A 25,146-nucleotide genomic window follows, 5' to 3' on the forward strand; every position below is an offset into this window, starting at 1 on the left:
TACCCACCCACACACAAGTCCTGCATGCAGCACCAACATGGAAACAGACACAAAGAGCGGAAAGCAGCCGAAGATTATTACAAATACTGGCTCGATCATTTGGAGATGGATTCCAAGTTTCAGATGTGTAGAGAATCCCGCTTAACGGGTTGCAACTAAAGGTTTGAGCATGACAAATCTCTACCACCACATACAACAGCTCCATAAACCGCAGTACGAGGAGTGTAAAACCCAGAGCTTGAAGCCTTCGCAGCCTTCTGCAGCGAAACAAACGTTGCAAGCTTCATTCAGCCTCGCTGTGCCCTGTTTGCAAGAAAGGAGAATTTTTTAAATATAACTATTTATTGTTATTTAACTAACAAGTTTATTTTTGTGTCAATTTCATGTACATGTTGGGCAGCTGGTTATTATGTGACATTTTGCACATGTTGATTTGACTTGGAATTGACTTTTTTGTTATTACTTTACCGGAAACAAATATCGAGATATATATGGAGTATCGCCATTCAGCTAAAAAATATCGAGATATGGTTTTTGGTCCATATCGACCAGCCCTAACATCAAGTCAGAGTTAAATTGGCAAAATAAAACTAATTGAGATTTCTCAGTTTGACAACAGCTGATGAGAATGTTGGAAACAAATTTAAGATAGGTTCAATCTGATTTACATTAATCTATCTGTGGATGAAGATGGCAACATCGCTCACGTACGATGTGCTACAGTTTCAGATGCAGACTGATGGAGGGATGTCAGGAAAAGGTCAGTGACTTAGTTTGATGCTCAATTTCTTCTTTTGTTTTCCACAATGTGGTCTGTATTAATTCCACACATTCGGCCTCTTTGCCTACTCCTTTCAAAACATCCTGCGAACAGGATATAATCACTTTATAGGAAGGCCGTGACTGAAAGGTCTCCTGCACGGTTTGTCTCAGCCACGAGTGAGTGACTACACTTCAGAAAACCACCGAAAGAAAAAATACCTGTTCAGAATTAAATCAAACAGGTTTCAGCCTCCTGTGGTGTTTCTTGAGGCCAGTTGTCCCCTGCCAGCGAGTGGTTTCCTGTGGAAAACGCCGCCTTCGTGGCTGAAGATCGCATTTGCCTGGCTGGATCTAATCACGGCGACCCTGAAAAGTTAGCCCTGCTGATCCTGCTGCGTTCCCCTCGGACAATGTTTATTTACGTGTCCCAGAAGTTGGTGCATTTTCACTCCTTGTTCGAAAGTCTCTTTCAGACCGTCCAGGCAGGATACTGTTTGAATTACGCACAGCCTGGAATAGCAACAGAACAGAAGAGCGTGGGAGTCCGAGAAATGTTTAACAACACCGCATCACGTGGCTTCTCATGCAAGCATCGGGCCTTTGTGACGGCTCCAGCCAAAACAAGGCTGCAGCAGCCTCTGGTGATTCTGCACACTCTATGGCAACAACACAACCACAGCGTGACGCAGAGAAATTGGAGAAGGTATGTTGTTTTTGTTAAACTAAACACAAGCCCCTTGCAAGCCTCGAATTAGTCAGAGCTGCTCTGATCAAATTCTTAACCAGTGAGAAATGAGGGCTGTGAGGCAAACTGTGAGATGAGTAAAGGGGCAAATTTAGCAAGAATCTGCTTATGTAGAAGCTAAGTGTCCAACACATGGCAATGATTACTAGAATAGATGCAAGTCTAATAAATAAGTGTATGGAGACATCGGCCATTTAACCAACAGCCTCCAATGAGCAAAAATATGTCATTGTGTCAGAACAGAGAGGCATACGGCCTGAGGTTCATGTGCTGTGAAATGGGTTATGGGTCCATGGACGTCTCAATTTAAACAGCAGGTATGATGAATCATTAAGGAGCGCGGTGAGTACACAGCTGTCCAGGGTACCAAGCCGCCGTTGCAGAACAACAATTTCGTCAACGAGCACATCTGATATCATCTTCCTCCCCCCCGTCTGCTACCAACACAGTAGAATCTCTGTGAGTGGGAAACACTATGTACGTTTGAAAACTGCTCATTTCTCAGCCAGGACTTGATTATGTCGTTTCAATTTCAGAGGAGCTCCTCGGGATAAAGGTCACGTTACTGTGTCGGACGCTGACGGGTGCAGCTGCAGCCGATGGAAGTCCAGCTGTGGCAGGTGACGGGCATCCCTTGTGAGCAGAGGTCATGACATCCCATCTGGTGATTTGATGATTACCACGTTTAATAATCTCGCCATATCAATAGTTCTTGACTTTGGCTTTCCTGTAGGAAATCGACACAGGGGTGTAATCCGCACTCGGGTGTGCTGGCTCATTAAGTGGACAATCTGAAATGCAAATAGCTGATGTTTGTACACAGCCAAAGATCATATGGATTGGACTAGGGGCTAGGAGTGTTGAAATTAAGTGTTTCTAAGATGCATCGTGCTGCATCAATGCAGTGACGGACCATAATCGATTATAGCCCACTGCCATTTCTTGTTGATTTTCCGACCGCGGATGGACAATAAAGTTTTAGAGTTCAAAACTACCTCCTGGTAGTAATAACGCCTGCCAAGGAAATAGCTGACCGAGCTCAGCCAATAATTGATGCTGTAACTGGGGGTTTATTGTTACGCCTGTACATTATCATTTATAAGAAGTAACAACACGGAGACCGTCTTATGAACCAGCGTGATCCAAGACGGGAAAACATCAACTTTATTTATCACCGTCAAATACACTACAGCGCATCCGCTGCCTCTTCTTCCGTTCTGCCCTTCACAATAAAAGCCCAACTTAACATCACTCAGTATTTTGCTGAGGCAACTCAAAAACAAATCACAAGAACAGTAACATAAATAAAATAGCTTATCGAATCGTGAGACCAGTGAAGATTCACACCCCTTCTAGGGGCCATCATTTTAATTGTGCAAGCACAACAACAAGAGGTATGTGATGCGCTGTGTGGTTTTCTGTAAGTGCATCTGCTGTTGTGTGAGCAGCAGCAGCAGTAGGAGCTGATGGAAGGTGATACACAAGACAGTGTGGTGATGAATGAATACGCTCAGCCAGTCACATCGCTGGTCACACAGCTCAGAAACACGTGTCGGTCACAGTAGAGACATGCAGCTTTATCCACATATGTGTTGCTGCAGGGATTTCAGGCACTATGCAGCAGCTGTGAAATGATAAATGGACTGTATTTATTTAGAGCTTTTTTAGTCATATTGACCATTCAAAGCTCTTTACAGGAAAGTCACATTCACCCATTCACGCTAGGGATGGGCACGAGTAGTAAATTACAATATCGATCCACGCATCAATTCCTCGAGGGCCAATCGAGTACTCGTTTTTCTACATCTATTTCTAAATCGCAACGCATCTTTCCTCCGATGCCTACCCAACACGTGATACTTATTCTCAATCAAAACAGTCACAGTTACCCTTTAACATAATTAAATTTGCAGGTCACACTTTTACTTGACTTAACATTGAACAAACACTGCCGGCCTGTAGCGGTAAAAAAAAAAAAAGTTAAAAATTGGGAACACTGTTTTCTGAAAACCTAAAATGAATTAAATTGTTGCCCAGGACAAAGCGCATGTCAACGTGTTCGGGAGAGAGGCGTGAATGCATTCTGTGTATGATCAGTCCCACTGCGGAGAAGACGCGCCACGCTGGCAAAGAGAGAGGTGGCAGGTCGTGTAGGTCAGACAACTTCTCTCGGACGGTGAGGCGAAATGCTGGTTCCAAAAATCAATGTTTTTTTGTCTCGGGGCAAGCGCAGAAGCAAGGAGTTTGCGTGCGCACGCACGCATGGACACACGTACAAAAAAACCAAAAACACATGAAACACTCATGCTGCTGATGGGAGACCCCCCATTCTTTAAGATGCTTTTGTTTACAGTTGCGGCGTTATTCCTTGATTGCTGCGCATTTGCTCATCAAGCGTTGACTGTGCTCTTGTTGATGGAATCACTAGACTTGCAACAGAGTGACGCTGAGCTAGAAACAAACGCAGAGTCAATGTCCCCTGGCATGTCCTCGCACATATTTTCAAAATGGAACATCTCACACGGGTCTACACAGGAATCGTAAAGTTGTATTCTGTTCACACACATACGTGCGCTTGTAATGCAACCTCCACCATATCTTTAAACCTCAAGTCTTTCTTTCTTCTGTTGTACACGTATGTAACTGTAGTGATTGTGTATTGACCTCATGAGTGCCGGCAAACTCAGGTAACCTACACCTCAATGATGTTCCTGAACACATCCTGTGCAGACACAGCTGCTGCTGTTGTTGTTGCTCTACTCACTGCTCATTCTACTTATTCTGAAGTAACAAATACACCATCATTTTTAGTTTCAGGCAATTACACACTAATGAAAACATATTTATAAAAATCATATTCCATTTCTACCAATAGATCACATTGGTTCCTTAATTTTTTTTGCAAAGACCTTCAGTTTCCATGTGGCTAGTTAAAATTAAAAACGATTATTTTCATTATCGATTAATCTGTCGATTATTTTCTCGGTTAAGTATCAGTTGTTTGGACGATAAAATGGTGAAAAATGTTGATTGTGTTTCCCAAACAAAAAATTTGTTTCGTCAACATACCAAAGATATTCAGTTTACTGTCATAGAGGGGCAAAGAAACCAGAAAATAATAACATTTTTACACATAAAAACTATTTCAAAATCAAAATAGTTGGCGATTAATTTAGTAGTCGGTTACTAATCGATTTATCGATTAACTGTTGCAGCTCTATTGGATTTAGTCATCTACATCTAATATTTCAGCGTTTCAGATACATATATAATCAATAAACAAATGAATATATATATTTGATCAGTAGTTCCGATCAATAAAACATTCTTGTCAATATTTTGATTATAATTTGATTTCAACCCTACATTTCACCTCTCTGAGTATCTCCCGTCTTGTTCCCTCTTCCGCCTGTGTGACTCACACAAGAAACCTGCCACTGCCATCTTTGTAAGTGTCTAATGGCTGTCACTTTGCGAGCTGCATGTTGCCGACTGCATGTCACATTACAGGAACCCCTGCTGTTTAACACTGTGTACCACTTTTGCTGGCTTGCATGTCAATTTATTCCAAAGCAGAAGTGACCTTTTATGAGAGGCTCCATTCGATCTCAACGAGACTCATTCTAAGCCCCCGCCTAATCGATTTTACGGAGTCATTATTTAAACATCCATAACTAACATAAATATTTGAAATTAACTCTACTGACACATGGATTTGAATGCCGACGAAGACAAATCAAACGAGTTTTATAAGTAAAAGTACAGTTAAATGTGAGACAGCACTGATCCCGGACATAAAAATGTCAGGAGTTCTTGTGTAACAAGCACTTTTTTACAGTTAAATCACTGAAATACAGCACAGTGACAGATCTGGAAGTTTTGGAAATCTAGTGTCATGAGTTTAAAAACACAAGCTGTAACTAGAGCCCAACGGATATGTTTTTTTTGGGGCAGATGATATTCTGCCCCAAAAATATGATATTCTGTCCCATATATATGATATATGGGCCAAAATAGATATTAGGGAGTACAAGATTCCCGATACTATATATATATATATATATATATATATATATATATACACACACATATACACACACACACACACACACACACACATATATATATATATATATATATATATATATATACACATGTGTATATATACACATATATATATTTTTTCAATATGTCAATGATTCCTAAGATGTCATTTACCTTTATGACATAGATATGTAATTGAAGCTAAATATTTTAGTTTATTTGACCTAAAATGTAAACATAAATGCACATTTAAATGTTCATATCTGTTGCCCGATAATATCGGTCGGGCTAAAGGTCACACTTCATGACTGGAGCCCGGTATTGGATGAACTGCACAAAAGCTGAAACACATTTACACCAAGTCAGTGTGCAGAAATGTTAACAAACACACTTAGTCTCACACACACACACACACACACACACACACACACACACACACACACACACACACACACACACACACACACACACACACACACACACACACACACACACACACACACACACACACACACACACACACACACACACACACACACACACACACACACACACACCTCATGCGGCAGATGAAGGAGCGCCGGGAGCCCATGCACATCCTCATGGAGGACTGCTGTCCCTCCTTCTTCACTGTTCCCGTCTTCAGGTCCAGAATCCGTCCTAGTAACACACAAAGAGCAGCTTGTGATGCAAGTGCACAGTTTAAAACATCATCATAATGATCGGTAACGGCTCATTACAACAAACATCCTGTCACGTCTTACTTCTTATAATCTATATTCGTATACAAACGGCTGTTTTTTCACCTCAGGACCTGTAATCAGGTACAAAGGAAGGAAATGATGAGAAAACACTGTCTGTTCCAGCAGGAGACCAAAAACTGGAGCTGCGCAGCGTAACCAGGGTTCACATGAACTGAATATTTTTTCCATCGCTGGCTGAAGACCATCCATCATTCTGACGGATTACAACACCGAGGACGACAACAGGCACCGCAGGTCACAGAGTGGAGCCGAGGGAGTGCGGTGAAAAGAAACCATTCGTCTGCTTTGCATGGTGATGACGTGAAGAGTGCACTGCACGGTCGGTGTCTCTGTTCATTGTTTGTCTCGGCGCCTTTACTATATAAATGCATGGTGGTTTCCTGTATATTAAATATCATTCTGATCAAGAAAATGAAATTGACAGGTAATAATAGATTGTAGTGCTACAACCTTGTCCGTCACAACAAGCACAACATCCTACGCTTTTGTCTCATCTCCTGTTTGCGCCATGCCAGAGCTGGACAGGTTGTCTGTTCATTACTTTGTGAGACTGTCTGTGATATGATGAGAAAAATAAGGTGTAATTTGTGAACTTTGAGCTCTGGATCTCCTCTTCATCAGCAGGAAGTAGAGAGTCAAGTAGTTTTTCAGCTCTGATCCCCCAAAAATAACGCTGCCAGAGACTTGCGAACCCTTTATCCCCGGAGGTGGTTGAGGCAAACGGGGATATTGTAGTTTTTTGTAATGCACGTGCCTATTTCTACCTGCTGTGCTGTAAATCAACCTGCTGCAAGTGATACTGTCACTGTACTGTCAAAATCACCTCAGGAGTCATGTGGGGACAAAGAAAGACAAAAGACATATTTTTTAGGATATTATTTTAAATTAGATTATTATGTTTATTATATTTTGTAATAATGACAGCTGAAAAATATGCTTTTCTGCTCCACTTGGTGACTCACAACTCCCCCTCTAGTTTGGGAACTGCTGGTCTAAACAATTCATGGTTGCATTTTCGACTATTACCCACAGAATAAATGAAGTAAAAACGGCATAAAAACACATCGGTAAATCTTCAATATTTCCATCTGGCAAGGGTTGATGGGATCAAATGTCATTTTCTGAGGGGCCCTATCCGTAGCAAATGCTGTGGAAGTTTAATTTGGCCGGCAGTTGTTGGGAACTTGTTCTCGTCGATATAGATCACATCCAAATTCACACGGTCACACTTACAGAACCCCATTCCAACAATCTTACCTCATCTTACTTCAGTTTTAAAGCCCCTGATCACTGCACCCACACCTATTCAGTTAAAATGTCCCAGGAGCATAAATTCAGGGTAATGTTCCCCTCCACACATCAGTTTTTTTCTACAAGGTCCTCGTAGGGACTAGTTATCAGACTGTGACTAACATCAAACTGCCATTTGTGTGATCTAAGAGCAACAAATGGCAGTTTGTGTGCACTCGGTGTGCAATTTCCTCAACTGATTCTATATTACTGGCACTGGGACGGAGGCTGGAAGAGAAATTCCTGTTAAGACCCAGGCAGACAGCTGATCTCTGGACCTGCCAGAGGAGAGCTTCTCCGATAAAAGACTGAGGTTTCAACAACACAGAGTTCAGGACCTTCAGCTCAACTCAACTTAGAACTGTCAGTACTTTAGTACAGTCTGTACAAAAGGTGGTGACAGTGAAACTTCACGATTCATTAATAATAATCTACCAGAGTCAAACTCACTTTGCCAAGGGGATAAGAGGAACTCCTCCGAGCACTTCTGAGAGTCCTCGTGCTGCTTGATCACACAGAAACGATGGTTTAGTGCAGGACTGGGACTTATAACGACGTTTACTTAATGCAGGACGGAGGAGCAAAAGAGGTGAGACCTCACAGCTTGGCTTTGTTACGAGAACCTGCGCAATCAGTATCCATCATCATTAGAACAGGGCTGATCCTTTCCAGATGGAAAAGGAATTCGGAGCATCTCGCAAAAAATATGAACAGGAGTAGAACTTCCGTAGCAAAACACACAAGGATGATGAAGATGAAGCAGATGCAGATGGAGGAAAGGAGGCTGATGGCTGTGTTAAACACAAAACAGAGCACATTACCTCAACAACAATTTGCCCAAAGAACACAGGGAACAAACACAAAATGAATCGCCAACTATTTGACTAATTGATTAATTGGTTCAACTAGTTTTCATGGGAAAAAAGGTCAAAATCCTCAAGATTTCAGCTTCTTAAATGTGAATATTTTCAGGGGTTTTTAATCCTGTGACAGTAAACTAAATATCTGTTGTGTGTGGACAAAACAAAACATCATGTTGGAGTTTTGGGAAACACGATCAACATTTTAAGGACCGAACAACTATTTGATTAATCGATTATGAAAATAATCGTTAGTTGCAGCCTTAATTGCAACATTTGCATTTCTAGGCCTGTATAGTCTCGTATTACTACATATGATTATATTTTGTATTAAGGAAAATACAAATGGGGCTGCACGGTGGTGTAGTGGTTAGCGCTGTCACCTCACAGCAAAAAGTTTCTGGGTCGAGTCCCGGTTCCAACCAACCAGGGCCTTTCTGTGTGGAGTTTGCATGTTCTCCCGTGTATGCGTGGGTTCTCTCCGGGTTCTCCGGCTTCCTCCGGTCCAAAGACATGCAGAATGGGGTTAGGTAAATTGAAGACTCTATGTGAATGTGAGAGTGAATAGTTGTCTGTCTCTGTATGTGGCCCTGCGATAGGCTGGTGACCTGTCCAGGGTGAACCCAGCCTCTCGCCCAATGTCAGCTGGGATTGGCTCGAGCGACCCTTAAGTAGATTAAGCGGTAGACGATGGATGGATGGATAATTCAAATGAAAATAATTTTGAAGTGAGAAACTTAGTTTCTGGAGTTTCATATAGTGATAGTTTTCATATAGTGAAAAATAACTCATTTACACTAAGTTAGATTGAGGCATTAATCTCTCTACATGACATTTCCTACATATTAGTCAGAAAACTAAAAATTAAAGCTTTACAGCTGTCATACCAAGACATGGTATATCCTCCAAGTAGCGTTAAGCTTTCCATGGTATTTAGATTAAATTGTCATAAACAATCAGAAATCACTGATTGTTATTTGGATTTTAAAATATGATTAAAGCCCCAGTGTGTAATTTTTGTACTTTTCTGGCACTTTCTGGTGGTAAAGTTGCAAACCGCAACCAACTGATCAACTGACAGGGGACACTCTATGGCGGCGCACCGCTGATTCCATTTCCGGCTTCAATTCAACACAAATGCAACATATTCTGGACCGTTTTGTGCAACCGTATTCAATACGACGTAGCAAACATGGCGATTTACACGGAAGTCGGGTCCACCTCATGTAACTATATTGAACTCATTCAAAGTTGAGGAAAAAACATTGGTTCTTTGCTGCAGGTGATTATATATATATGAACACATAGTTATGGACAATATATTAAATTTCTATATTCAACACTGTAGCTTTAATCATCTATGAGGATGTCTTTTTTTGAGTTGACAGTGTTTTTTCTGCGTCCAAAAATCCCCCCCAAAAAAAGAAATGTTCTTTAAGAAGCTGTATCAGATGTCATCAATGACATCAGCCACCCACAATAGAAACTGTGATGGTGCTGCGGCCGTGACAGGGGAGCAGAGAGGAATGGCATCCCTGATGTGCAGCAAAGTCGGGAAATCTAGAGAGGTTGTGAAAATGTATTGTCCTACACGTCAGGAAGCTACAGCCCAAAGCCGGGTGAGGTGATGGGTGTCACGGCCAAAACTATTCATCTCAGTTAATCAAGAGTTTCACTCAGTCTCAGCCTCTCCGGATGCAGATGCACGAGTGGCTGCAATCTAGCACTCGGATGAGTGTGGGACAGACCTCGGCTGAGATCTTGCTTTTTGAAATGAAGGTCACAGCCTTGTTGAACTTTGTTGGCAAACAGCAACCTTTTAGTTGGCCGTCTCAACACATTGATCAAAAGCTTGCTGGAAAAATGTGGGCTGAAGTCGTACAAACATGAAATCATAGGTTGTGAAACTTGGGATTTTTGAGAGTCAAATCACTGCTATCAATTTCCCCACTCCAGTTTACCACTATGTCTGGGAATTGTGTGACGGTACTCACTTCACTAATATTGTCTTTGGTGCCATTTAAGGACATTGACCTGTTTCTCAGAGTATTCCTCGAGTTGTATGGAAGGACTTCAGGAGGATGTGCTGTTGGTATCCATTTGAAATGCAACATGATGCGCTCTTAAGTCTCCATCAGCAGCTCCTACTGGCAGAGTTCTGCAACGCCACAAGGATGCTCAGTTTATTTGGCTCTACATACATACATGAGCACACATTTACTCTTCTGACACCAACAACAGCAGGTTTATGACAAGTAACAGTCCAAGGCCCTGCATAAATGTTCCTTTAAGGAGTGATATTCTAACTGCAGATTTAAGTCTTGCACTGGGAGACATGATTCTTAATAACTCACTACGATCACTTGTACAGTCTCTGGACAGTAGTTTCTAGAAGGCAGAGGACAAGGCACGTGCACAGTTCTGTTTAGCTTGTTGCGCTCATATTGCATCTTCAAACTATTTGAGTTATTTGAGAAATTTGAGTGCGGTCATCAACATGAATGAGAATGAGTACATGTCTGAAGCACAAGAATTAATAGTGGGGGGGTCCTTGACTAGGGTCAGCTAACATTGGTTGATACATTCGTAAACACCTCTGACGTGGATTTGACTTATATGAATAAGGTATGAGAGACTTTCTTCAGGGTGGAAGAAATGTAGCACCCAGTGGCCATATGTATTGTGACAAAGCAACAATGGTGCTCTGCTCACCGGATAGCATTCTGTCTCTTGTTTGTTCAAGCCTTGGAAATGTTAAAATAATAAAATATGGTTTTAGGTTTAGATATGTGCTAGAACCATTTCTTGCCGAACCCAGGACCTGTAGTGGTGATGGCGTTCAGCTTCGTGATATCAGTGAGGTATCACGAAGAGCAGTGGCTTTGAGAACATTATATTTCACACAAGCCGTATTTAGGATTACAATGAATTGTCAGTTTGTAACGTGTGCCGAACAGAAAGCTCCCACACACAACCACACACAACCACACACACACACACACACACACACACACACACACACACACACACACACACACACACACACACACACACACACACACACACACACACACACACACACACACACACACACACACACACACACACACACACACACACACACACACACACGTGAAACCAATAGTAGCAACACTGCTGGGGCTGGTGATAAGCCAAAGGAATGCACCCATCTCCACACTATTAATGCCCTCAAGAAGATTCCAAAACAGTAAATCACTTGTTTTTCCTTCAGTGGATTACAGACAGCAGCAACTGGTATGTGGGAAAACAATCACTTGTTCCACTTCTGGCTGATTAATGTTTTGCAGTCCCTCCTCATCTGCCAGCTGGAAAAACATGCAGCCCTGTGAGGGGCACACAACACCGTTCAAAAATTGAACGGTAGAAAAAAAGGAAAATGAGCCTCCGAAACACCCCGCTTTGGTTCCACTGAATGAAACTTATCTTCAAGAACCGTTGGGACTTCAAAGGCTTCAAACCAAGCTTGTGTACGGGTGCATGCCCGTGTGTGCATCTTCATCGGCCACAGCTCTACATGGGGGTTTATATGGCCCTACTGGATATTCAGTGAGGTTGAGAGGACTCACTGACAGACAACAGGGTTGGGATATGTCTCTCCAACTGGCTTAGGACTGAGACTTATCAGTGTTTCTTGTCATGTCACTGTCGGGGGTGGCCTTCTCCAAAATGAACTTTAATTCATATGATATAAATTAATGAAGTTTATAGACTTTTTGAAACATGACTTTTAGCATTTGAATGAATACGATAATAAAAAATAACCAGGGGTGAGGTCTAATTGTAAAATTGGCTTAGGAAGTTTCTGAAATCTTGAAGTCACCCGGAAGTATTTCATCAGCAGCCATGATAAGAGCTGTTCGGATTCTCTAAATGCATAAATGCAAAAGAGCTTCAATGCTTCCGTTCCTATTTCCTTAAGCATAGGGTACACTGGACCTTCCTATGCGAAAGGAAAGGAGATTTTGACGCCCCACAACTCATTGCGGCAGCGATATTTAATGTTACGCGCCATACACGAACGTAAACGGTTCAATCCGAAGTAGAAGAAGAAGTAGAAAAATATGAATATGATCCAGAAGAGACACGTCGTCATGTAAGTTACCATTATATATGAATCATTTACATCTGATGTCACACGGTGGTAAAACACTGAAACATTCTGATGAAGCCCCTGCGTTTTTTGTAGTTTGTCTTCGGAAATGTGTATTTTCACCACGGCAGACGCACGTCAATAACATCCGCAGTTGCGTCGAGTCGGATTGTCTGAGCAGCGCTGTCGGCTTCTCCTCAGTCCTATCAGTCCTCCTTTGACCTCATGAGGTTTTCCACTGAGGTCAAGGAATAGAAGATAGGAAGGACAATTCGACTGCACCCTATGAATGTGTTATTTCAATGTATCATACACAAAGCTAATTTAATCAACTTTTAAGTATCATAAATTACCAATCAGCCTTTGTATTGGCAAATAGTCAATATTTAAAGAGTTGAATCAGCATCATGGCCAAAAAAAACTTGATCAGGACAGTGATAGTAATACATAAGCAATATGTACCAGGCTCAACACTGGGCTGAACGTTGTGGTGACAGTCAGCCAACAGTAACGCTCACAACCACTGCAAACTCAGAGGCTCCACTGAGATTCTGTGGAGCCTGCAGAGCAGGCTGAGATTAACAAGGCAGCGTTGCCCTCTAGTGAGCACTATGAGCATCTCACAGACAATTTAACATTTTAAATGTAAGCGCCTTGTAACTCAATATCCTTGCGCATCTAGAATTTCCATGTTACATGAAAGATACAAGAAGGAGATTAAACAAAGCAGAAATCACTTGAGGAAAAGACCTAAACCTGTTTAACCTTCATATGCACTCAAAATTGATGAAAGACCGAATAGGAGCATAGAAAAAGAGGATAGACTTTTTTAAATGTTCCCCTGAGTCATATTGCAAACCAGTAATGACAGTAAGAGTTTTCTAGGTGGCAGGACTTCCTCTACCTGTCATGGAGTTTTCTGTGGTGCTCAGCTGTTCCCTCAGCTTGTCCACGTCGTCGGGGTGCACCTGCTCGTACAGAGTGCTGCCGAACCACTCTGACTGGGGATGGTTCAGCACCGGGGTCACAGAGTCCGACACGTAGATCACCCTGCCTGTCTCTGCGGCGACCACAAACAGGAAGCCGTCTGCCGCCTCCAGGATCAGATGCTTCAGTTCCTACGGGCAGCAGAGAGGAACGTCAGCAATCAGACATAAACCCACACACACTCACACACGCGATATTATAGATATGTAACCTGATTAACAACTGGAATTGTGTTAAGGATTTGTACCATAAGAAGAAAGGAGTGTGTGTGTGTATGTGTGTGTGTGTATGTGTGTGCGCGCCATGAAGAGATAAAATAAACCTTAGGAGTATAGATTATTGTTGCTTCACTAGAAACTATTGCCAATATTAGGGAGAAAATATCGATATATCAGCTGATATGTTTAAAAAAATAATTCCTATGATGTCGTTATCAAACCTTAACGAAAAATAAATTAATAAACTTTACAATGAATAAAGATAAATGGAAAAAGTAAAAGCAGTAAAAGTAAAGTAAATGAATAAAAGTTGCTGCATTTCGCCAAACATAAACACGTTTTAACAATTTTTTTTACTATTCAATTCAATTCAATTCAATTTTATTTGTATAGCGCCATATCACAACATACATTGTCTCAAGGCACTTTACATAGTGAGGTCAATATTACAATATTACAGGGAAAACCCAACAAATCCCACAATGAGCAAAGCACTTGGCGACGGTGGAGAGAAAAAACTCCCTTTTAACAGGAAGAAATCTCTGACAGAACCAGACTCAGTTGTGGGCGGTCATCTGTCTCGACCGGTTGGGGTGAGGAGAGAGAGGAGGAAGAGAGGAGAGGTGGGCAGAAAGAGGGTGGGAGGAGAGACAGTAGGAGAGAAGAGAGAGAGAGGACAGTTGTACAACCGCCGCTGTAATCTCTACCAGACTGATACTTATAATTAAAAAATACAATTATGTTGTTGTCATTATATAGTGATGATATTAATATTAATATTAATAATAGCAATAATAATAATAATGACGGGTTTGGGTCCTGCAGCTCTGGGGTCAAAGATACACTAGGAGAGATAGAAAACACAAACAGGGTTAGTGACATGTACTGTAAACATATCGGGGGATGGGGGGGGTAGTATAACAGTTGCTTTAATTTCTACCAGACTGATACTTATAATTAGTGAAAACTGATACTTATAAATACAATGATGTTATTAATAATAATGATAGTAATAATAATAATGACGGGTTTGGATCCTGCAGATCTGGGGTCAGATCTACTAGGGGAGAGAGAAAACAGAGTTAGTGACATGTAATGTAGATACATGGGGGCAGAGAGAGAGAGAGAGAGAGATTGAAAAGGTGGGAGAAGGAGAGAGATATAAAGGGAGAGAAAGAGGGAGAAGGAGAGAACGGGAGAGGGAGAAAGATGCTCATGATATAAGTTCCCCCAGCAGTCTAGGCTTATAACAGCATAATAAAGAAATGGTTTATTAAACACCTGAGCAGTTCTAACTATAAGCTTTATCAAAAAGGAAGGTTTTAAGTTTAACTTTAAATGTAGACAGGGTATCTGCATCCCTGACACAAACTGGGAGCTGGTTCCAGAGGAGAGGAGCCTGGTGGCTGAAGGCTCTGCCTCCCATTCTACTTTTACAGACTCTGGGAACCACAAGTAATCCTGCATTTACAGAGCGAAGTGATCTATTGGGATAATATGAAACTAGGAGCTCTGTAAGATATGATGGAGCTTGATTATTAAGGGCTTTGTAGGTTAGGAGCAGTATTTTGAATTCTATTCTAAATTTTACAGGAAGCCAATGCAGAGATTCTAACACTGGAGAAATATGATCTCTTTTTCTAGTTCCTGTCAGAACTCGAGCTGCGGCATTTTGGATTAGCTGGAGGCTTTTCACTAGCATTTCCCTTTTTCTTAGTTTTTTTGTCTTCTAAATTCAATTTAAGTGTTTATTGATGTGTTCTAATTCTTTTGTAAGCACTCGAAGTGCCTTGTGTCTGAATAGTGCTTTATGAACAAACTTCTCTCCTAGGTTAAAAAAAAAGGTTCAAAAGCGGAAAAGCCAGGTGGGTGTTTCGCACAAACAAAAGCAGAAACCGTAGGAGGTGGAGAAACAAAGTTCAAAAGACTGACGCAACAAAAAAAAAAAATCTCTATTGAAATGATGGAAAGAGGAAATAGTGGAAGAAAAAAGGAACAGCTCATGACTGAAAGCCCCCACCGCGTGCTGCTGGTTGTGTTCTGGCTCGGGCATGTATGGCTGGCGCACTGAAATCTTTGATGATTGTGTTGTTGTAAAAAAAAAAAGTGTCATGGTGAAGAAAGTGTGCTTCAGCCAAATGAATTAAAATCCATATGGCGGGTTTGGGGATTAGGGTTAAGAGGTGTAATAACCTTGGCTGGCTCAATCAGTAATCGGATATCATTTCGACTGAGCATCATCCCACTTGCTGAGGAGACTGAATGTGTTTAAGACTATAGGCATAGGAATTATGCCGACGTGTGCCGCATAACCGTTAGCCATTAGCCATCCTGGCTAAAGATGGATACGGACAAGGAAGGAGTTTAAGGAGTTTAAAGGACGTTTTGTCACGAAAACACATGCGAGGAGTGACACAGGCACAATATATCGCAGGATACTCTTATGTTGAAGAGACAGGAAGTAGTTTGAGTGGACGCTCTGTGTTGTGCGGACGGAGGTAAATAATTTGAAGCATTAATATTAGGGATGCCACGGTTCTCAATATAATATTGAACCGTACAGTACGCCATTCACGGTTCAATACGCACTTGTGAATTGGTATTTTCAGTTTTGCAATAAAATTTCATGTACTTTCATGTTTCCATACTTCATATTTCTCTCTGAATTGGCTCCGTCTGAGCTTTAGAGGAGCACTTGAACGCAGCATGTGTTGGGGAAATATGAAATCACTGGAGTCAGATTTCCCACAACATTTCAACATGGCGAGCGGAGCAGAGAAGCAGGAGTTTGAAGAAGCACCGTCTTCTTACAAATCTGCGGTGTGGGGTCATTTTGGTTTTAAGCGTTGAAAACAGTGACGAGGGAACGGAAAAAGTAAACAGAACAATTATTGTCTGCAAACATTGCTTCACACGTGTTGTGTATGCAAATGGTAACACTTCCAATATGAGCGCACATTTGCGGCCCCACCAACCAGCATCACTGTCTGGAAGTAGGACGGCTGAGCAGGTAACACCGTCGGTTAAAAAACAGTTGTCTCTTGCCGATGCCTTCCAACAAGCCTATTCTACCGGTTCAGAAAAACACAAGAATTGCATTTTTTTTTTTCTCCATACGCACAATGTGTACCGAAACAGAACCGAAACCGTAACCCAAGAATAGAGGTAAGTATTGAACCATGGGCTAACTGTATTGTTGCATCCCTAGTTAATATGTGGTTCCGCATTAAAGTCAGCTCGAGGTTATGCTCGTCATCTGTTGCAGTGAAAACGGAGAACATGACAGAAACAAGTCCCGCATATAGGTTGCGTGATTATTTTTTTCAGAAACACGTAAAAGGTAGAGAACATGAGTGAAGAGTGTTGTTGTGGTTTCAAGGTGGAAACACTCACTGCCTGTCACATCACACACTACTGGAGGCGGTTCCCCGACGTGTCCAGATGTTTATCTGATAGATATCTGGACACGTCGGCGAGGCCTCAGTGAGTTACTTTGGCCTTGATGGTTTTATTGGAAATCTGTAGTTAACAGGAAAGAATCTGTGCTCAAAGTTAAAAAGATGCTATTAAACAATATTATTTTAATTTAAATACTTTACCTTTGTGTTGATTCTACATTAAATCCATAATTTTACATTTAAATATCCATTATTACAAACTTCAGTCTTAAGGGAAAAAAATTTATAAATTGCGATTAATCACAGCAAATTGTGCGATTAATTTGTAAAAAAAAAAGTAATCAATTGACAGCAATAGTGTTTATATGTTGAATTCTGATTCTTATTGTGATGCCTCAAATCATTCTCCATGCACACTGGTTATGATTGTTTTTGTTAGTATCTGGTTATCAGTTGTCTATGTAAACATAACATCGTTGTTTTAAAAACCAAGACAAGCTGTTACCCAAATTACCATCGGAAGTCAGCTTTTGATAAAGTATTGTTCTGTTCAGTGCCGAAAAAAACCGAGTCAATCTGGTAAAATACTGACAGGGCTCTGTGTTTCTGACAGTGCCGTACCTGTTCGGTGAGAAACGACGGCTTGTAGGCCCCATCGGTGGATGTGTTGCCGGTGCCCCTCATGGACTTCATGTGGGAGACGGCCATCCGCAGGATGGTCAGCTTGTCGGGTTTCCGTGCGAGGGCGCTGCAGGTGGGGACCATGTCCGACAGCTCAGTGATGTACTGGGTCATTTTGTTGCGTCGGCGTCGCTCAATCTCACTGTGGTTCTCTCTGAAACAGAGAGAAAGGCGGTCATACACTTGGAGAGGGCTCTGACTGGTAACCACCAGCTTCTCAGGTCTTTTGACAATGTCCCTAAACTGATAACTGACAATTGGTTTGAGTCTAAACTAAAATAAAAGGGATGATTTTTTACAGTTACACCTGACTCAACATTATGGAAAAACAAGTGATGATATATATAACTGAATCAAATTGCTTGACAACATTAGGGGGGTTTGAGTTTTCCCCTGAGGTAAAATGACATTGCTTACAACAGTGAACGTCAGCCAGCAGTAGCGTCTCTCTCTGACTGAGGGCACGCAGCAGGAGGGACACAAAAAAGGACGCCCACCCCTCCACCCCTGGACACTGTATTTGTGAAAAGACGCTTAATTGTCTCAGTCTGAGGCAAAAAAAAATGCTGTTCGTCTACAAGCGGACCCTTCTACTTCTACTGATATCTGAATATTTGGGGCAATTTTCATGCCAGAAATAAAAGCCCAAAAGTACGTGTCTCCTTTAATATAGGTATTATCAGGCAGGATTCATAAGGTTTAGCTGCAGGTTTCAGAGTCAGATGCGTGAGACCAAAACAGCATGATCTGGGGAGTTTAGCTGAATCAAACAACCCCGCTGTATTTATTATGGAAACTGGGCCATTCCTATAAAACTGAAATATGACTGGTAAGGAATGGCTTCATGTCTGTGCTGTAATGAGTTTGTTTAGTTTTCGCTTAAGCAGAGAAAATGTTAATGTACTACTGACATTTGTTTAACCCACTGATTGAACTACAGTGGAATGGCTTTTTGTTAGCCTGGGACCCAGAAGAATTCTGGGAGCTCATTTCATTTGCTCTGCCAGAATCAATCGCCTCCATAGGGAAGTGATTTCCCTCGGCAGAAAACTTGCCAGCTCCAATCACAACCGAATATCTCATAATGGGCTGGGTTTATACCACGACACGGACAAAAGCGACTTTTGTAAACAACCAAGGCTGCCGCTGATGAACGAGCATTTGACCAAAAGTACTCGATATTGTTGTAAATTATTTATTTTGAGTTACGTTGTCATTATTTACTCAGGCACCTTTTGGCAGCCCCTGTAGCGCAGTTTCGGGTCCTGACCTTTGATTACATTTTACGGGTATGTTTATACATGTTGCGGGGCGGCCTTAGCTCTCATTATTACGGGGAAAGTGTTTGTGAAGTATTTCTGTGATATATATTGTGTGTAACCTCTGTTATGCCCCACTAAATTTACATCTCCTCTCTGCTCTATTCTGTTGACATTTTCGCATCACTTGACAGATGTCACATGATTCGTTGCTATCCAATTGTGGACAGAGGCACCTGATTTTGGAAATCGAAAACGTGAAGCGAGCTGTCCCAGTCTAATATGTATTTTAGTATTAGTCTGACTATGCCAGGCTAGCTTTTTGTGGTATTATTTGAAATACTCCAATATATATTATCATGATTGTTTTTTGGGTGGGGTTGTTGGGGGATCCACTTGTTAGTATTTTACTTTGTTCGGATCAAGACAGGTGTGACATTTGCGGATAGTACAGCCTGTCGATCCCTGAGTCAATGGAAAATCCTCTGTGGCCTCAGTAGGCTCGGCCTACCTGGCGTATCTCTCCTTATCCTCACCAGGAATCTGATCATCATCATACCTGCAGAGGAAAGAGGACACGACATGTAACGCTGTGCGAACGTGTGGACGAAAAGCATCATACAGCACCTTCGGCATCCATATTCTTCACATGCAATGGTAGTCACACATTAATGCATGGACAGTATGGTGGTTCAATGTTTGATGGTGACAAAATGGTTAAAAAAAAAATGGAAAAGTAATAAATGCAGTGATAAGAGAAATGTGTTCTACCCTGAGGGGAGGACAGGATACAAAGCAAGGCTTCTCTTACATTCACAAGTGTGGTCTTCACTCATAGCGGCTACATTAACTCCCAAACTTTACTGCTGACATCTCAGGACGAGGTGATGTCCGTGGACTCCGCTTTACAACGGTAACGTGAGTGAGGCTGCAACTCAGGGGCGTCACACACGCACACACGCTCACACACACACTCTGGTTCATCCCTTCTTCACACTGAAACGGACAATTACAGCATCATGGACACTTATTAAATCAGCTACACTTATAAGCTGATTGGTTTATATATCTGTCTTGTTGTCTGAATATTCATAAGCTGCACTAGTGGACTGTGGATGTCATATGCAACTTAATAGCTCTTAATAGCTAACTGTATGATGTAACCACTACGGTATATTCAATGATTACATCTACACATCCAACTAAATGAACAGCATTATGTTTTTAATCTATTTTACTTTTTAAATTTAACCAGATCATCAGTGTTCACAAAATCAAGAAGAAAATCACAGGGTCAAAATAATCTAAAGCTGATTACAATTTGCCTAAATCCATCACAAATCAAGTCAGAACATCAGGTTGCTAAAATCGGACTGTATAAATTCCGATACTAAATCTGTGACGGGACAGAAGTATGACTAGTATGACTGCTTATCCTCGGCTGTTTGGATGTCCAAGATAGAATTTTGCTGTCTGAATTTAATTAGAATCAGACTTTAGCAACTTGTATGTTTAATGTTTTAACATCTGAATCAATGAAACCTAAAACGTACTTCTTTAGTACCAGACAAATCACTGTGACTAATGACAAAACCACAAACTGCTGATGAAGGCCGTAAAATGCTGACAGCTCCTGTAAAGGCTGCTAAGTGGACCTTTGATGGAGATCTTTTTTAAATGAAACTTAAAATCCTGTTCTTGATATTTCTTAAAGGAGAATTCTATTGACAACAGGATTTAAACATTTAACCACTACAGGTATTCAATAGTAAGTTAAACTTAGTTTAGCTAGTTTGGTTTCAAAATTCAGTTAATTGGTTCTCTGTTCTCTGTCAGCAAAGTCTCAGGCTGTAAGTAAAGAACAATTTTTCTTGAACAATTCCATTAAATTAAAAGTACAGCCCTAACTAAATGAAAATCGACGTTGTGTAATCTACGATGTCCTGTTACTTTATGGCACTGCCGGTGTACACAAGAGTTTTGTTGTGCGAGTCTGAACTTCACACTTTGCTGATTCCCCTGAACACAACTAAAGTACAGTTGTCTGTCTCTGCATCAATGAAGTGTGTGTGCAGCTGCTGCACATCACTGTGTCACATACTGAGACACAGGGTGGCTGTTGCTGCTGAGAGAACAGTGAATAATCCATTTTATGGGAGAACCATATGTACAAAGTGTGTGTCCAGTGGTGAACTCTATGCTAGTAGGAAAACAAAGCTTTCCTGGGCAAAATCAATCATTTGTGTCAATGCGGCTGTCCACTGTTAAAGAGTGCAATTTCCTCCTGTGTCCAGCAGAGGGCGGCTCTCCTCCGCCGCACTCTCACCACTCAACTTTAGAAAAAAATACGCTGTTGTGTTGTCCGCTCACAATTATACACTTACTGTACCACCAACGTACTTACACGGTACACAACATGAGCAGAAAGGAAAAAAGACAAACAAGTTGAGATAAATTAAATGTGAGAGGACAGTTGAGATGCAGTGACAGAGGCTCTCTTAAAAAAGAAAAAAGGAGAACATAACAGAGCACTGTTTTTGTGATGAGAAAGAAAAAGTAAGTCATGAGGTGTCAATGTTACACACAGAGGGTATCTGCAGGCTTCTTCAACACTTATCCTTTTTTTAAAACTAATCGAATATTAGAGTTTTAAGTAAGCTTTAGAGTGCAGTTAAAAAAACTGGATCTAACAATTTCAATACGTCCATTTTGACCCCTTTAATTTAGTGTAACCGTGGATACCCTGAAACAGGAACTGAGCGATCTCTGTGAACTAGTTCTTAAACATTTTAGTGTCCGCATTCTGTGCTCTCACCTTGAAAATTTGCTGGGTCCCTCTCCGTCTTCGTCATCAAAGTCCATCCTGAGAAACAGGAAAACACAGTTACTACTTATCCTCCCTCAGGACTGAATCCCCGTGTCTTCAGGCAAATCATACAGTTCATACAATAGGTGAAAAAAAAAAATCACACGTCAGTTTGGAGCAATGAAGTTCTTCCTCATTTGGTTCTCCTGCTGGAAAAGTGACAAAGTTGTGTCTGATGACAAGTCAACAAGAGCGCATGTGAGAAATGCCGTTCAGGAGCAGGCGTGCAATAAACAGAACAGTGCGGAAGAACTGAATAAAGAGGATATCGTTAGCATTATTTGGCTTTGCAGAAAATGTTTTGACAGATGGAGTCAACAAGGTACAAAGGGCATTAAAGTACACTGTTTAGATTTTTTTTTTTTTATCTAGAGCTCGGCCGATATGAGCCTTTGACGGACATCAGTATCAGCATGTACGTTTGCTGATGTGTCAGTGGAAACTTGTTTCACAGAATGAACATGCCTTCAAAGGTGACACATTAGGCAAAAATCACTTTTTCAGTGTTTGTGCCCATAAATGTGTGTATCTGTGGCGCCTGCCAGCCCACAAACTGTGAAAAAAGACCACCCTGTCTTTTTTTTGTGAGTTGGCTGAACCCTACCGCCTATCTCTGAACAACTGGTTCAGATTTTTCTCCCACTGTGATGTCAAAGGTGGAGTCTTTTGGGGTAACCACGCCTGCAGTCTAGAATCTTCTACTGGTAAAGGCAGTGACATTTACTACACATTTGGAAAATCTGTTGACCAATCACAACACACTGGGCCAGCTGGCCAATCAGAGCAGACTGGGGGTTTATTGGGAGGAGGGGGTAAACGAAAACCAGGCGTTTTAGACAGAGGGTGAAAAGAGGAGCTGGAGGAATGGGCAGTATGAGAAAACTGACGAAACTAAAACTTCTGCACGCACGCACGCACGCACGCACGCACACACAGCTAAATAAATAAAGCAACAATGGCATAGACATGAGGAGTCCCTGTTGCCTCCCTGCGCCATGTTTATTTGCCATGTTGCCTACATCTAGGTCTGTATTATTTATTCATGTTTACATAGGCCTAATGCCTGTGAATGGGTTAAATGCATTGCTTTGGCCCCTGAGGATTAAATGAACAAGATACTGAACTCACGTACAGCCCCCACATAACACACACATACCAAGTCTATGTCAGCCCCCCCTGCCATCCCATTGTTATTATTTCCAAACAAGTGCAGAATCAGACAATTCCATTTACAGTTGTGCTTCCACTTCCATTATTCTCTAAGTTCTCCACCAAAACAAAAGACAAATGGTTGCATCCCCCTTTTCCGTTTTTTGTTTTGAACTGGATAGTTATAGGAATGTTCATTACCACCATTACATCATTAAACAAGCGGCTGACGATCCCAAAAATGAAGATCCCTAATGACGTCATCACTGAGAAAAAACACAGTGTACATACCTGCACATTAGTATATTGTAATGTTTGGTTAGTGTAAACATCTTACCCCTGTTTCAAAAACCTGGAGAAGACCGTCTCGGTGTTTTGAGTAACCCGTATATTCTAGCTTTAGTGCTCAGACAAAAACCAGGACAACTCATCCAGATTTCTGAAACATCGCGTCGTGGTTAAGATGGTAAGAAATTAGGAAGGTCAACAACAGAATACTGATTGATAATTGATTTATGCTTCATTGAATTGTCATCGCTTGAGTCGCGCTTGGGAGGCGTTCTTTTTATTTTACTATCATGCTCATTCTCATCTGTCCTAATCCACGTGATTAACTAATCCTTGACGTGATCAGAGACAATCAGTCAGTCATGACAGCTACATGTTGTCGGGGTTCAGGGCAGAACACACTTTCAGATTCAGTTTCCCCCTCCTGCACATAGAGAGAGAAAGAGCCGGTGGTCGAGCGAGCTACACAGTGAATGCAGAGAGTGATCGGCGTTGGTGAATTGAATCAGTTTTGTTTTATTTAAAAATCTGATTGTTTCATGATGGTTATGTTGGATAAGATGGATCGTTTTCCCCAAAAAAATCCATAATTCAAAAATACCACGATAATACTGATAACTGTGAAAATTTTGGACACTATAATCGTGATATAAAATTTTTAAACTGTGACATCTCTACTCGACAGTTGTTGGAAGACCACAATAGAAGAGAGAACAATGTCACATGAAAACATCACCACCTGGATCCAAACCACAGACCCTGCAGTCAATTGGCACACATGCTATGAGACCATGTTGATCATTCACAGCGACCGTGTCCCCCAGGACGAATGTGGTCCTGACGTGGCTCATTTCCCTATCGTTCACATCATTGCCATGGCGACGTTAACTGCTGGAGAGTGTTGTGTGAGATGTGGCTGCGTTAACGTTACAATCTGTGCATTCGAATAAGCATTTTGACTCAAATGAGACACACACACACACACACACACACACACACACACACACACACACACACACACACACACACACACACACACACACACACACACACACACACACACACACACACACACACACACACACACACACACACACACACACACACACACGGATTAGAAATGTCACGAGACAACAGTTTTCTTAAATCAAGAGCTCTCTGTTGAGTGCTTTATTTTAAATTCCCCCCTCAATGTATTTCTAACCTTTGGCATGATTAAGAACATGTGTGTATTATCGCATGATTATTAATTAGTGTTCGACCGATTTATCGGCTGACCGATAATATCGGTCAAATATGTTTGCGTTTTTTACGTGTATCGGCATCGGCCGATGCGCGGCTGCTACGTTCGCCAATAGGTTTTTTTGGGAGGGCAGATCCGGTCGCCTATCGGGCCCGGCCCCGCTCTCTCCGGAACCATTTACCCAGCACCGTCGCGGTACCTCTGCCCTAGGCTGCCACGCTTCACGCCCGCCGGGTACCCAACTCTCCCTTCTCCTCCGGAGAGCGGGAGGGGAATTCAATGTCTCCCACCCCCGTGGGTCGCGGTGGACGGAGCGCCCGGTGGGTTTGTGTCTTTCTCCTTTTTCTCCAAACCCTTTGCCACGTGGAAATTTACTTTTTAATCTCGCAGGCTTTGTGCAGGGGATCCCGTTCGCGGGCGGACGAGTCCCGGTGCGGTGGGAACTCCCGAGATGCTCCAG

The 25,146-nt window shown here is 41.8% G+C and overlaps 1 protein-coding gene across 4 annotated transcripts in view; it reads right to left on the bottom strand.

The window, feature by feature from the left end:
• Positions 1-25,146, bottom strand: part of arnt2 (aryl-hydrocarbon receptor nuclear translocator 2) — a 66,162-nt gene that overhangs the window by 33,048 nt on the left and 7,968 nt on the right. The window contains exons 3-7 of one of the 4 annotated variants that reach the window (XM_035627802.2): positions 21,956-22,003; positions 19,652-19,699; positions 17,822-18,023; positions 13,502-13,715; positions 6,109-6,211 (exon numbers count right to left, since the gene is read on the bottom strand). In XM_035627802.2, coding sequence (XP_035483695.1) covers positions 6,109-6,211; positions 13,502-13,715; positions 17,822-18,023; positions 19,652-19,699; positions 21,956-22,003 — 615 coding nt within the window. Of the gene's footprint in view, positions 1-6,108; positions 6,212-13,501; positions 13,716-17,821; positions 18,036-19,651; positions 19,700-21,955; positions 22,004-25,146 lie in introns of all 4 variants that reach the window. The other 3 variants (XM_035627801.2, XM_035627804.2, XM_035627803.2) reach the window with 3 other exon arrangements.

Source organism: Scophthalmus maximus, chromosome 4 (genome assembly GCF_022379125.1).
Source record: "Scophthalmus maximus strain ysfricsl-2021 chromosome 4, ASM2237912v1, whole genome shotgun sequence".
Lineage (NCBI taxonomy): Eukaryota > Metazoa > Chordata > Actinopteri > Pleuronectiformes > Scophthalmidae > Scophthalmus > Scophthalmus maximus.